The sequence below is a fragment of the Toxotes jaculatrix genome, chromosome 16 (assembly GCF_017976425.1).
Source record: "Toxotes jaculatrix isolate fToxJac2 chromosome 16, fToxJac2.pri, whole genome shotgun sequence".
Taxonomy (NCBI): domain Eukaryota; kingdom Metazoa; phylum Chordata; class Actinopteri; family Toxotidae; genus Toxotes; species Toxotes jaculatrix.
In genome coordinates, this window is record NC_054409.1 from 5885757 (window position 1) to 5900412 (window position 14656).

The 14656-nt window shown below is 41.9% G+C and overlaps 2 protein-coding genes across 2 annotated transcripts; both read right to left on the bottom strand.

The window, feature by feature from the left end:
- Positions 1 to 2602: 2602 nt before the first annotated feature.
- Positions 2603 to 4516, bottom strand: LOC121195450 (lysozyme C-like). The gene is made up of 4 exons (XM_041058925.1): positions 4358 to 4516; positions 3680 to 3841; positions 3043 to 3121; positions 2603 to 2951 (listed from the first exon to the last, which is right to left on the bottom strand). Exons 1-4 carry the CDS (start codon positions 4482 to 4484, stop codon positions 2885 to 2887), a joined length of 435 nt encoding a protein of 144 aa, XP_040914859.1. The 5' UTR covers positions 4485 to 4516; the 3' UTR covers positions 2603 to 2884.
- A 3297-nt stretch (positions 4517 to 7813) lies between these two features.
- On the bottom strand, positions 7814 to 9666 carry LOC121195453 (lysozyme C-like). Its single transcript, XM_041058926.1, has 4 exons — positions 9504 to 9666; positions 8829 to 8987; positions 8256 to 8334; positions 7814 to 8154 (listed from the first exon to the last, which is right to left on the bottom strand). The coding sequence occupies exons 1-4, from the start codon at positions 9628 to 9630 to the stop codon at positions 8088 to 8090; spliced, it is 432 nt and encodes a 143-aa protein (XP_040914860.1). The 5' UTR covers positions 9631 to 9666; the 3' UTR covers positions 7814 to 8087.
- Between the last annotated feature and the right edge of the window lie 4990 nt (positions 9667 to 14656).

Below are 14656 nucleotides of genomic sequence, written 5' to 3' on the forward strand. Positions count from 1 at the left end.
TTTTTTATCATGCCTTCCAAAATAGCAGGCGATAGTGAAATCAGGGATAACTGCAATATTCCTGATTACAATATTTGATTTGATTAAATAACTCTGTTCTTCCCCAAAAAAAAGGGCTTTAGGCATAAAACTTAACAATATACATAACAATGATCTTATCAAACTATCAGCTGGACATTTCTCTTTGTAAACAGTGAGATAGCTGAGATCCGACAATGGTCAGTACTTGTATTTTCCCCCTGGGTGGAATGATGGAGCAGTTTTGTTGAGCTCGTATGTCTAAAGCTGGAACCAGAGCCAAAAGCACAGCTCCAGGGAATCTAAATCAACTTTTTAGCCAGTCATCAGATGCCAGGAAATCTTCATGGTTCCCTGAACACACCATTCCTCCTAAGTCTTCTAAAAGAGCCAGTGTATCTATCATGCAGCATTATGTGCTATTGCTACCACCATAATTATAGGTTTAAGGCAGTGAGAATGATTGCGTCTCACCTCATCCGCCATGACAGAATAAAACAGAATGGCGAGCAAATAAACGAATGCTTGAAACTTGAACTGCATTATAACTAGAACTGATAGTGTGACATGGAGTGAAGTGCACAGTATAAAGGCTCAGTATAAGGCTTTTCACAGCATTTTGGCTGCAGGTATTTGCTCCCATTTAGCCACAACAGCATATCTGAGGCTGGCTACACATACAGTGTATCTGTCTATGGACAGAAATGTTGGATAGATGATTTGTTGAATAGGGAGGAGACACTGTACATGCTCCATTTGGTGGACAGCTGAAATAATTACATGCCCCAAAATAAAATGTAGGATTTATTTAAATTTTATGATCATTTATCATTTATTTTCTTCCTTTATGTTGTTGATTATACAATTTTCCTGCTGTCCCATTTGTCCAGATTGTCATAAAAATGTCTTGACCCCTTTCCTGCTCCCCTGAGGATGATCCTTACAGAATTTATTGACCCCCGTGACCTTTCCTCTTGCACCAACCTTAGAACAGACTTTTACATTTCATCTCCACTTCTGATAAGGCTCAGAGAATGGCTAAATCATCAAGACTTTCTTTGTCTGTCAGATACTTGGCACAAACTGTTGCCTAGTCCAGATGTTGGACTCTGTATGTGTGACAGTATGTATTTGTGTTCACTGTGCATGTTGTGTGTGTGTATGTGTGTGGGAGTTAAAGACAGAATGAGACAAACCAGCCTGCCAGCACTGTCCTCATTTGCATCTGCTAATGGCTCTATGATGCCAGTTTCTGATCACTGCAACTACACATTTAAATTCCTGCTTCAGTGCCAGATGCTCCCTCCCTCTCTCTCTCTTTCTCTCTTCCTCTCTGTCTCTCTCTCTCGTCCAGGGATTCCTGTTTCCATCCTTTAACATCGCCTCTGTTCGTGCTCTGCATCAGAAAGCACCAGCCGAGGTGAAACTGGACGTGTGAAGCACCTGCCTGTAATGATGCTCTAGTTGGTCATGATGAAGCTCATATGTTTACACTTAAAACATCACAGCCCTTACCGTGTCCTTTTAAAACCATGGGTATGAATCTGTAACAGGCTCAGGATTTTGGAACCTGGCTGTGTTTGCTCCCAGTCAGCCACAAGAGCCATGTCTGTGAAGGTTCCCAGTCATTCTGGTCACAGTTTTTCTAGATGCTATACAATGGCAACTGGATTTGCTTGAGGTTCTTAGAGATGTTTAACCATTTATTCAAAAGGCTTCTTCACTTCTAACTGACTCTTTCAGGGTCATTAACACCTTTAGAGTCGTTGAAGTCACGTGTGAGTTGTCGCCCACTCCACTCCTCATTAAATCTCTCAGAACAACAACACAGAAGAAATGAGAAAAGTTTTACTGATTGTGTTGCATTGGCGAAGTTCTTCAGCAGCACCAGAGCGGCTGCTATCATGCACGATCAGCTGTGGACATTTATAACGCCAGCGCCAATAATTCATCACACGTGTCCATAAACCATTATTGCTGTGACATCTCAGTCATCATTATTAAATGTCTCAAAGATGGTGAATGATTTATTTCTAATTTGTGCAGAAAGACTGTTCTCCTTCTGTGAAATATATAGGGATTTCTGGAGAGCTGTGTGCAGCCACTAAGGCTAAGCTAGCTGTGGAATGGTCAGTAAATCCCTCCGAAGTGTGCAGCTGGCTGCCTGTTAAAGTGCAACTTGTTGTTTTAGATACAAGACACAACACGTGCTTTGTGTGGGCATGGACAGATTAAAGTTGTTTAAAGATGTTTATGATGAGGCTGAGAGTGTAAAGTAACAAGAGATACAACATATTGCTTTTGCTGCTGAGTGATTATCAAAGCAATGTAATTACTTAATTTAATTCAGTAATATATAATGAGTAATTGATTACAGTAATTTGCCCAAGACTATTCATAAACATCTGTTTAAAATATAAACGTATAAATGGGCAATAAATGCATTAACAGAAAGAAAACCTAAACAAGTGACCTGAATAAAGGACACATGTAGGGTGGAAACTTGCCCTTTGACACCCTGGACCAAAAAGACCTCATATGACTCTTCCATGTTTTAACAATCAAGTTAATTTGACAACAGTCATTCGTGGAAATCAGCAGTTTAATCTGGTTTTAAAATGAGAGCAATAACAACAGACACAGGTTGAAATCACCACAGTTCTCTGATTAGATCTGTTACATCAAGTAAGGTTCAAACTAAACACATTGAAAGTTTGAATTCACTTGAGTCAGGAACAAGTGTCTGTAGCTTTAGCAATTGTGTGTTTTACTTCTGTCAGATCAAACATAGAAAGAGCAGAAATATTTCGCTCCACAGAAGCTGAGAACTCTGTGTCACTGGCAGCTTCTTGGTTCCACGTGTTGATTACACACCACATCCTGCCACGTAGGAGCTCAGGTCACGGTTCCTACAGTGACTGCGCCAGGCCACCCTGAAACCAGACAGAAGGACGTCACTCATCTAGAGATTTGTGTAGTGAGCGCATCACATCTGTATCTGTGTGTCACATGATCAGGGCTTACCAGGCTCCGATGCCGTTGGGATCCCTAACAATACGTTTGGCACAGTTGATGGCCACGCCGACGTCATCAGTCAGAAGCTCTGTGAAAAGACAGAGAATCTGGACGTGAATGGTGACTTACAAAGTGAACATGAAAAGAACAGCAAGGACAGATTGTACAGCATAGCAGAATGGGAATTTAGCAGTGAAAGTATGAAACAGGTGACAAAAAAACATTTATCATTTCAGATCTTTCTCATCTGGATTATGGTAGCTGGCCATTTAGAGGACAAAGACCACAGAAATTTTAGTGCACACAAGGCTCCACTTTAACCATCAAGAGCAACTGTGGTTCAGTGTCTCAAGGCCACAATTCACTCTGTACATGGAAATTGTGTTCCTAAAAGTTTCAATAAGAGGAAATGAATGCCATTTTTTGTCATCTGAGGGCTCATCTGGCTCATTAGTTAAAAAAGAAATTTCAATTTCACAAAACCACCAGAGACACTTTTATACAAACACTGTATTGCAACTTTGAAGCTTGGTGTTGGATCAGAACACAAGGAGATTGGTGACAAAAAGTCACATAACAACGTGGGAAGTTAATGAAATTGGAAGATCTGTTGTTAAAGTTTTGGGTGTGGTGGTTCATCACTGACCGCTGCACATGATGTTGCATCCATTTGAAGTGGGCCCTTGGCCATTGTCACACCACCAGCGGCTGTTGATCTGGAAGATGCCGTAGTCAGTGGATCCGTCCCAGCTGTTGTAGTTGGTAGCGTCGGTGTTGAAGTCCGATTCCCACTGGGTCAGGCAAACCCCTGCAGAGGAAACAGCACAGATCCACAAATTAACCAGCTAAACTTAAGTGTAACGGCAGATCTATGTACATTTATTTTCTGGACTATTTCTTGTTCAGGACCAGTAACTTCCTGGAGTCTCAGCTGGTTTTCTGGAAATACCTCCCAGCCAATTCAGTCCCCCATGTTTCCACTGTTTGTGCTAAACTAACCTGATCCTGGCTGTAGCTTCATAGTTGCCTCATATAACGCTTAGGTTTCAACTGTCAAGTTTTAATAGTTTGTTCATTAAATTCCATGTCAGACTGAAATAAATGGAAATAAATGGCTGGCGCTGGAAGAAATACAGTGAAATTTCTATGATACAGACTTTGGTATGGCATGTTTTTGCAAAATGGCAAAATGTGAACGAAGTTATGCAAGACAAGTGAATGGGCTGGCATGGCTATATTGTACTGCTGTTAAGACATATGAGTGTATGAAAATGAGTAATGTCCTTGCTCTAGATACAGTATCTGTAGACGGGTTAGTACTCACAGTTGGCCAGGCTGTAGCCATAGTAGCCGTCCATCCCATAGCTCTGCAGAATTTGGGCCCATTCACAGCGGTTATAGATCCTAGCGCTGGCCAAAGCCACCAAGAGCAGAAACACCAGAGCCCTCATGATGGATTCTCTGCTGGATCAAATATGTCCAGAGCTGCTGCTGAGTGTCCTTTTATAGGCGAGAAGCTCGACCAAAACTGCTGTGGCTGCTTTATTTTTCACAACTGTTTGTTTTCAGACTGAGTATGTTATCAGCGTGTTAATACCAACTGATGTGAAGGACAGACAAGGTAAAGTGCAGGTAGAGCTCTGGCACAACTTCATCTTCAGTTAAGAACGATAAAAAGAAAGAACAGTTGACAGAAAATCAAACACTCCACTGAGACAGCCATGACAAATTGTTTTGGTCTAAGTGTTCGACCTGACTTTCAAAAGCTAACTTAGAGTTGCCCTGTGGAGTTTTTCTGGAAACAGAAGTCCTCTTTACTTTGGTGTTACCAAAATGGCTTGTGTGCGACATGCTGAATTCATTTCCTTTGTCCCAAAACACTTGCAAGAATTGCGCATAGTTACATACCTGTGTATCATGCATTCATTTAATTAATTTACTCTTGAAAACAAAAACATAGAAAATCTGCCAAAAACATTAGCAAGCTAAACTGTGAAGGTTCTCGATCATGATTCTCTGAGAGGGTTTCAATCTATGGCAACTGGACTGGTGTTAGATTCTTGTCAAAGATGTTTCGCCTCTCATCCAATCTCATCCAGCCTCAGACATCCTCCTCTGCTGAGAGACAGTTTCTCTACCTTGATGTCAAAGTCAGTTGACTTTGACATCAAGTTAGAGAAACCGTCTCTCAACATTTGAGGAGATCTCAGGCACCACCTATCCCCCACTTAACTCAAACTCAAAGCTGATTGTTAGGAAAGTTATGATTTGGAAAATGAACAGAAAGAATGTGACATTTGCAGGATTTGTAGTAGATGCAAAAACACCTCTATCGTCCTTGAAGCTTTACAGTTTTGATGGAGTAGGCTTGGCTGTCAGGTTTTCAGCTTGAAAGTTGAACCGCTGTGACGCACACTGATACTGAAAGGAAAGTAGGACCTTTCATAATGTTTGTTCAAACTGGCTTAAAGTCAAAACAAACTCAACAAATTGCATAAATGTGATGAAGATACAAAGCAGCTGCGCTGACTTGGATTAAACTCTATCAACAGAACTGGAACTTGATTCTGGTTTTGCTTGAACTTTGCACAGTTGCCAGTAAATCTTTCTCTGTTTCCAATCAGTTCAATGGCACAGAGCCACAGAATGAGACCACACTGATAATAGTTATTAGCAGGATCAAATCATTGTTCAAATCATTGAAGGCAGAACCAGAGTTTGGCTGGGAAACTATGAAATAGGTGAAAAATAAAGAACCTTTTGGAGTAGCCTGGAGGGCGTCACATCCCAGGAATATCTGAATTTGATGTTCAGCTCAGAAATATCCTACACCTGAGAGGTAAAATCCAGGGCAACAAAGCCCACAAAGCACTTGCTGCTGCTCAGTAATCTCATTGCTGTGAGCGCATGATAATAACTGAAGGTGAACATATCAACAGGTCAGGGCCACAGCAAGTTGGAATCAAGTTTATGAGTTTTATACATTTATTTTCTGGACTGTTTCTTGTTCAGGACCAGCAACTGGTCCACTCGTGTGGATGTGCAGGACGATTAATATTCCAACAGTTTAGGCTTTGGTCTGTGTGAATATTAACAGGTTGTTTCTGAGGCTCGCAGCTCTCAGGTTCTCTAAGAAAACACCATCAAACAGAACGATCGATCGGTTTAATGAATGAGTCAGACATTTAGGTGTGTCTTTCACTCTCTCTCTCAAACACAAACACACACACACACACACACACACACACACACACCATCTTTCTCCCCAGATAAAGAATAAAAGCAAACACGCAGTTTTTATTTTTAACTGTTGGTTTTTAAAAAGGTGTTTATTTCACCTTCTGTAATTAGCAGGACTCTTGGTTTAAGACCCAATCACAGTCTAGCTTGGACAATAACCAATAATGTCCTGATTTAGGAAAATAATGGATGAAGGTAAACCAGCTCCATTATTCTCTGTAATGGGACGTCTCATCATGATTTATCTCTGTGTCTGTTACCAGAACAAATGAAAGTTTGCTTTAACTATCAGTCATTGCAGCTCATTTTAATCTCTCTGGTTGTGGTACAGAGAGACATTCAGGACATGTTTAGATGATAATAGTTATTAGCAGGATTAAATCAATGTTGCTTTTGGTGTATTTGGGGGAATCTGAAACCATTATTGCTGTGACATTTCAGTCATTGTTATTAAACATCTGAAAGATGATCAGTGATTTATTTCTAGAGCTCCTGTTGAAACAGACTATGTTTTGCCATTTCCTGTTTTATTTTGATATTCTTGTTTCCTGTTCCCTGGTCCTTGTTTTGTTTCCTGTCACACACCTGTTCCTAACTGTTTGCCCCTGCTGCTTTGATTTGGTTCAACCCTTGTGTGTGTATTGATTGTGTCTATCCATGTTTCCTTGGATTGCATTGTCATTGTTACCCTCATGCTGCTACCGTTGCCTGTTTCTGTACTGCGTTTTGGTGTATTACCCGGCTTGTACTCCTGGATAAAAGATTTTGGACTTTGGAACCGTTTGCCTTGTGTCCTCTCTGCCTTTGAGTCTGTTTGTTACCAGACCTACTACAGTACAATCCAGCCATGTCAGACTCAGCAAAGAAGCAGGCTTTCCACCCTGCCCCAGCTTCTCAGAGGAACAGACACTCTACGGCCTGTTAACTGCTGTTCAGAGTCTTCACGACCACCTTGACAGCGGCACCTCATCATTGTTTCTACTAGACCTCAGGTTCACCTACACCTGCTTATCTGCAGCCTGACGTTATCTCTCCCAGTGGATTCACCAAGTTAGACCTCAGGAACGCCAACCATCAGCTAAGGATCAGAGAGGGCGATGAGTGGAAGAGGGCACAGCGGATCCCTGTTCAGCCTGCTCATTTGCTGCGCCATTCCTGGATACATCTTGCACTGTACGGTTTGTTTATGGCCACCAATATACATTCTTTGACTGTTATCAAAGGAACACACATTTACATTAGCACAGAGGAAATGTGTTACTCTCAGGCTTTCAAACATGTTATTGCAATCCTATGAGACAGCTAAGAAACCTTTCCAACCCTTAGACAGAGAAAAGATAAAACAGATAAAGTGAATATTAACCAAATTTGGCCAAGAAAACTGAAGTGAGTGCTACAAACGATAAGAAAAACTAAACAATTGACCTGAATAAAGGACACATGGGGTGGAAACTTGCCCTTTGACGCCCTGGGCCAAAAAGACCTCATATGACTCTTCCATGTTTTAACAATTATGTTAATTTGACAACAGTCATTCGTGGAAATCAGCGGTTTAATCTGGTTTTAAAATGAGAGCAATAACAACAGACACAGGTTGAAATCACCACAGTTCTCTGATTAGATCTGTTACATCAAGTAAGGTTCAAACTAAACACATTGAAAGTTTGAATTCACTTGAATCAGGAACAAGTGTCTAGCTTCAGTAACTGTGTGTTTTACTTCTGTCACATCAAACACACTAAGAGTAGAAATGTTTCACTCCACAGAAGCTGAGAACTCTGTGTCACTGGCAGCTTCCTGGTTCCATGTGTTGATTACACACCACATCCTGCCACGTAGGAGCTCAGGTCACGGTTCTGACAGTGATTAACCCAGGCCACCCTGAAACCAGACAGAGGGACGTCACTCATCTCTCCACATGTCGAGGTGTGTGTAGTGAGCACATCACATCTGTATATGTGAGTCACATGATCAGGGCTTACCAGGCTCTGATGCCGTTGGGATCCCTAACAACACGTTTGGCACAGTTGATGGCCACGCTGACGTCATCAGACAGAAGCTCTGTGAAAAGACAGAGAATCTGGACGTGAATGTTGACTTACAAAGTGGACATGAACAGCAAGGACAGATTGTACAGCATAGTCTGCAACATCTTTGTAAGAGAATATCAAAATAAGAGTCAAGAAGTGAAGGCAGAACCACAGTTTGGCTGGGAAACTATGAAATAGGTGAAAAATAAAGAACCTTTTGGAGTAGCCTTGAAAGCATCACTCCCCAGGAATTTCTGAATTTGATGTTCAGCTCAGAAATATCCTACACCTGAGAGGTAAAATCCAGGGCAACAAAGCTCACAAAGCTCTTGCTGCTGCTCAGTAATCTCATTGCTGTGAGCGCATGATAATAACTGAGGGTGAACATATCAACAGGTCAGGTCCACAGCAAGTTGGGATCAGAACTTATAAGTTTATGAGTTTGTTGTTGCTGCCATGTTAGCAAACAAACATAACCATGTTATGTATGACTAATCTATTCTTCATCATAGCTTGATCACTGACCGCTGCACCTGATGTTGCATCCATTTGCAGTACGCGTTCGGCCATTGTCACACCACCAGCGGCTGTTGATCTGGAAGATGCCGTAGTCAGTGGATCCGTCACGGTTGTTGTTGGTAGCTGCGGTGTTGTAGCTCGATTCCCACTTGGTCAGGCAAACCCCTGCAGAGGAAACAGCACAGATCCACATATTTGTCTAACAGCAACACTGAAGCTCAGTAATTGTATATTGTTCACACATTATAGCATTAACACATTTTATATTTTTTAATCTCTACAAGGGAAGGCCTATGTACATTTATTTTCTGGACTGTTAATTGTTCAGGACCAGTAACTAACTGGAGTTTCAGCTGGTTTCCTGGCCTCCCAGTCAGCCTAATTCAGTCCCCCACGTTTGTGGGGAAAGGAAGCAAATCATAATTGAAGAATCTTTCCTATAAGAACTAAGAACTGCTTTCCTCATGATAAAAAATGAGACAACATTATGATGTGAAAAAAGTTGTTGCTGACTTTATGTTCACTCAGATCAACTGCAAAATAGAACTGAGTTTTGATAATTTGTCAATTGGCATTGGAACCAAATAGTGAAATTTCCATGCTACAAACTTGGTTGTATGGTTATATTGTAGTGCTATTCTCTGCCCCAGATACAGTATCTGTAGATGGGTTAGTACTTACAGTCAGCCAGGCTGTTGCCACGGTAGCCGTCCATCCCATTTCTCTTCAGAATTCGGGCCCATTCACAGCGTTCAAACACCCTAGCGCTGGCCAAAGCCACCAAGAGCAGAAACACCAGAGCTCTCATGATGGATTCTCTGCTGAATGTGTCCACAGCTGCTGCTGCTGAGTGTCCTTTTATAGCCGAGAAGCTCGACTGAAACTGCTGTGGCTGCTTTGTTTTTCGCAACTGTTTGTTTTCAGGCAAAGTATGTTATCAGTGTGATGATACAAACTTATGTGAAGGACAGACAAGGTAAAGTCCAGGTAGAGGTCTGGCACAACTTCATCTGCAGTTAAGAATGATAAAAAAAAAGACAGAACATGAAATACTCCAGTGCTAGCAGCATTGCTGTTTAAATGCCTGTCTGTCAGTTGCTTGGGCCAGCACTTTAGTCTTGAATGAAATATTTCAGCTACCCGGTGGACTGCCATGAGATATTTTTGCTGAAGTGCATGACCCCCAGAGGATGAACTATCATAACCCCTGTAACTTTATATGTAGCGCCATCCTCAAGATAAAATTTGAAGTACTTTGCTGCAGTGCATTCCCATCAGCCTCAGCTGTACTTTGTGTTTAGCGCTAATTAGCAATTATTAGTAAGCTAACGTGCTAATCTGAGATGGTAATCATGGATTTTCTCATTGCAGCAAAGTTTCAACTGTACAAGTGGATGTTTATAGGAATGAAGTGAAAGCTGCAGCTGCCTTGAATCAACCTAAAAGTTGATTGTTGATCAGCAAGAGCTGTAGTCTGCAGGATTTGTAGCAGATGCAAAAACAGCCCTACAGTCCTTTAAACTTTACTGTTTTGATGAGGTAGCCGACTCTCAGGTTGTCATGGTAAAAAGTGTCTTTAAACAAAGATGATGAAAGATCAGAAACAACTGATCCAGAGAGAAAAGCAAAACCTTTCATAATGTCTGTTTCATAATGTTTATTCAAACTGGCTGAAAGCCAAAACAAACACAACACACTGCATGTGATGAAAATGCAAACAAATCACACTGATTTCTGTTGAATTCTATGAGCAGCACAGTAACCTGATTCTGGTTTTTCCTGACCTTTGTATGGAATTTGGACCGGGTCAGGGAGGTTGGGGTTTTCCCCGTTCTTTTCAGTACTGTCAGTTTTCTGGGAGCAGCGTCAGGACATTTTTTGAAAAGTGAGGACGTTTTAAGAAGAGAAAAAATATGTTTTTTTCCAAACAGATGAGCACATTTTGGAACATAAGGACATTTTGTCCAGTCCTCATGTCTTCAAAGACTCTTAGAGTCTAGGCCTCGGTTATAGGGTTAAGGATAGAACTGAGTTTTGGTTAAGTGAAGGTTAGGGTGGCGGTCTTAAGATATACAACAAGTAGTATTGGAAGCAAATGTAGCACTCCGACACAGAGACAAGGGAAGATTTGCAGGTGTGTTCCTTCATTGGAGCAGGGCAGGTGGGGTGGCTAGTGGACCAGAAACTGGGCTGAGTGAAGGCCCTCCAGACCCTGAGCTGGGTGTGGAGCTCAGCTGGTGTAGAGGACTTTCTCTCTGAGGTAAGGCCTTGACAGGAAACTGGGGGGTGTGGACCTGAGATGCAGGGAAATTCAAGATAGCACCGGCTAAAGCGAGCACGAAGAAAAAAGTGAGTCGTGTAACGGACTGACGAGGAGTCGAGAGAAGATCCGGATATTCGTGCCGGATTCTTCAGGTGCAGTTAATGAGGCGTCTGGTGCCAGGTGTGCAGGTGAATTGGCGGGAGGAAGAAAGTAGGTCACCACACCAAGGTTGGAACGCACGCACGCAAACAAATAAACAGAGAGAGAGACAGACTGGGGACAAACAAAACACACAAGGGAGAGGAAGTGGGGGGAGACACTAGGGATGAGGAAGGGAACTAAATATTTTATGTCATAAAACTTGTTTTTGATGACCAATTCAAGTTAAGACATAGAAAGTAAAGAAAATATCAAAGTTGAAGATTTTGTGCACTTTTAACTTATTTTATTGTGTATTATTTAAAACCCACTCTGCTTGTTCTCCTGAGAGTCTAATGGCTTTGCACAAAGTTATGAAGTCAAACTAAAAGAACAGGAGCTGCCTGTCACGGCTGGTTCCATTCAGAGACATTTTATCATACAGAGCTGCAATCACAGTCATGATGGAGTTCCTGAACTCCATTTACCGCACTAATTTTCTCCATTCTCTCGCTGCGCTGTGTTTTCAGACTCTTCTTCATCAAAACGCCCTCGCCTGCCTCTCCTCCCCTGTCTGTCTCATCTCAAACCTGAAACACAGGCAGAGAATGCAATTAATCAGCCAGACAAGTGAAGGCAGTCGGATCAATTAATCTGCACACAGAGAGGAAAGATGAGAATGGATCCATCTGAGTCAGAGAAAGAGAGAGAGAGAGTCTGAGGAGGTGCTGAAGACATTGTAAACAATGATGGAGCAGGGATGGAGGTCCTAGGGACAGCTGTGAATCTCTAAAATGTTCCACAGCTCTGCAACAAACAAAAGACTCTTTGCTGCTCCCGTTGAGCTGCTGTTGATTTATTACTGTTCTTTCCTATTTCATTTCAGCTAGAAAAGACTTGGCCACACAAATGTGAGATGAACATGATTTATTAACAAAGTTTTTAGTGCAGGCTCCATTGATGTCAGCACCGAGGGCTAGGGTAGATTCTGACAGAGGGAACAGCAGGAGGGCGTCTGAGCCTGCCCCAAACCCACCCTGAACAGGAGGTGGGAACCAGAAAATCCAGAAAACCGATTTAATTATTTAGAGGAAAATGTCCCCACAATGTGCTTCACAGTGTGACAGATGAAGCTAAATAAAAGCTTTGAGAGCCCAGACTAAGTTAGGAATTCCACCATACGACAGACCACCAGGACACGCACTACTCATTCACAAAAACAGGGCTCGCTGGGTCTGTGGGACGAGAGGTTGATCAGGGCAGAGGTCAGATTTGTATGCGGATGATGTGAGGTTTAATGACATGAGGAGCAACGCCGCTCTGAGCTGCAGTGGAAGCAGCGCCGATGTGGACAGAGTGAGATGAGAACTATGAAGGTGAGTAGCTTGTGGGTAACAGGAATGAGTGGAGAGTGATTGCAGAACCAGTATCTGGTGACAGGGAGACGGTTTCTCAAGCAAAAAGGAGGATGATTCCCAGCTAAAGACCCACGAATCAGAGGAAATCAAAGAGTGGTAAAATAAATATGAAGTGAAACTAAACTGAATGATTTTAATGTATGTAGGGAAAATAAACTAACAAGAGTTTGTTTATGTTATTGTACTGACCTTTATTTCAAATTCAACTTTGATCTTTTTTTTATTAGTTGCTTTCCTTTTGTTTTTAATGATTTAAGACAAGTGGGTTGAGACAAAAATAATCTTTGGTTTTGTTCTGGGAGCCAATTGTTAATTGACGTTAGAGGACTCCATTCATAAGCAGTTATGTTAGCTTGTGGTTGCACACCGATGGCACAGCAAGGGAATGAGACAGGCACTGAGATTAGATTCTTGGGAGCTAGCATAGAAGTCACATGTGGTTGGATTTCTTCCTCGGCCCTTGGAAATGAGTCCACAGGTTGTTATAGGCAAGTGAGAAAGTCAGGGAAGGTCCCATTTTGTTAAGTTAACCTTAAGGCCTCCTGACTGACCCCACCCCTGACTGGAACGACCCCCCCCCCCCCGCCCCACACACACACACACTTTTTTTCTCCAAGTAAGGAAACAGAATATTCACAGTTCACATAATGATCACTAAAGTGTATGTCATGCAAGAAATACGCTTAAAACTAGAGGTCTCTAGAGGTCCTCTACCTCTACTACAAACAGTTTGTAGGAGAGGTAGGGGCTATGGGTGTTTTGTAATGATAATGGCAATGTTTGGGAAGGTTAGTGTTGGGTGTTCACAAGCAAAACTATCACAGCGACCTTGATCTTTGATCTTTGACCTTTGACCTCCAAAGTCTATCCAGTGCATCCCTGAGTCACAGTCAACATTTGTGCAAAGTTTGAAGACAATCCCTCTAAGGGTTTTTAAGATATCGCATTACCATGCAAAACATAAATATGGTCATAGTGACCTTGCCCTTTGACCTTTGACCTCCAAACTTAGGTTAGTTAAACTGCTGGATATCTATTTAATCTCTCTGGTTCTGGTACAGAGAAACGTTCAAGACATGTTTAGCCCAGCTTAGCTCAAAGACTGGAAAACTGCGAGCCCAGACTCCATTTACACTTCATCACCTCATGCATGTTGAGCAGATTGGATAGCTGGTGTTGTAGACCTCCTCCTCTGTTGTGGGATAGTTTCTCTTCTCAGTGTTGATGTGAGTGATTTTTACAGATTGGTAATTATGCCACTGTGAATGGGTTCAACTGTGTAAATGTGAAACTGAATAAAAGAGCATTGAAACATCTCTGGTTAAAGACGATTTAAAAAAATCTAAAATATCCCCATGAGATGTTTTATGAGAGAGGAAATGCAACACAACGTGTTGTTAGACCTCACTTCTTCACACAGTGAAGCTTTGGTGAGAAACACTGAATGTGAGAATCTTGTTTCTACACAGGAAAATTCCACGGGGAGCTTTAAGCTAAAATCAATTACCGACAAAGTAGAAAGGCAGCGAGGCAACGCCTGAGACCGCAGCTAACAAGAATTCATTTTTGGAAACACATTCATACCAATTTAATACTGTCTGAATCGTTTAATGAGGAAATTATTTGTTCAGGTTTGCAGCAGGATTGACATAAATATAGAACTCATACACACACACACACACACACACACACACACACACACACACACGCACACACTCAGCTCTGTGAACCCAAACCCAGAGAGATTTTATTTATATTGACATGTGAGGACATCTCAGGCTTCATACAGAGATCCAGCAGTTTGAAGTGAATTATTCAACAGAGACACATGTTGATCTGTCCAGTCTGGATCACCGGTTACTACCTCTAAGAGCGCTGAAGCTAGCGGTCCGGACTAGTTAGTGAAGCTGATTGCAGTTATCATGTCAGTACTGGCTGTAGTTATGGTTTTCAGAGGGAACTAGCTGAAACTTCAAGGTTGGTTTCACTTGCGTGACACGTTACACATCTGTAAA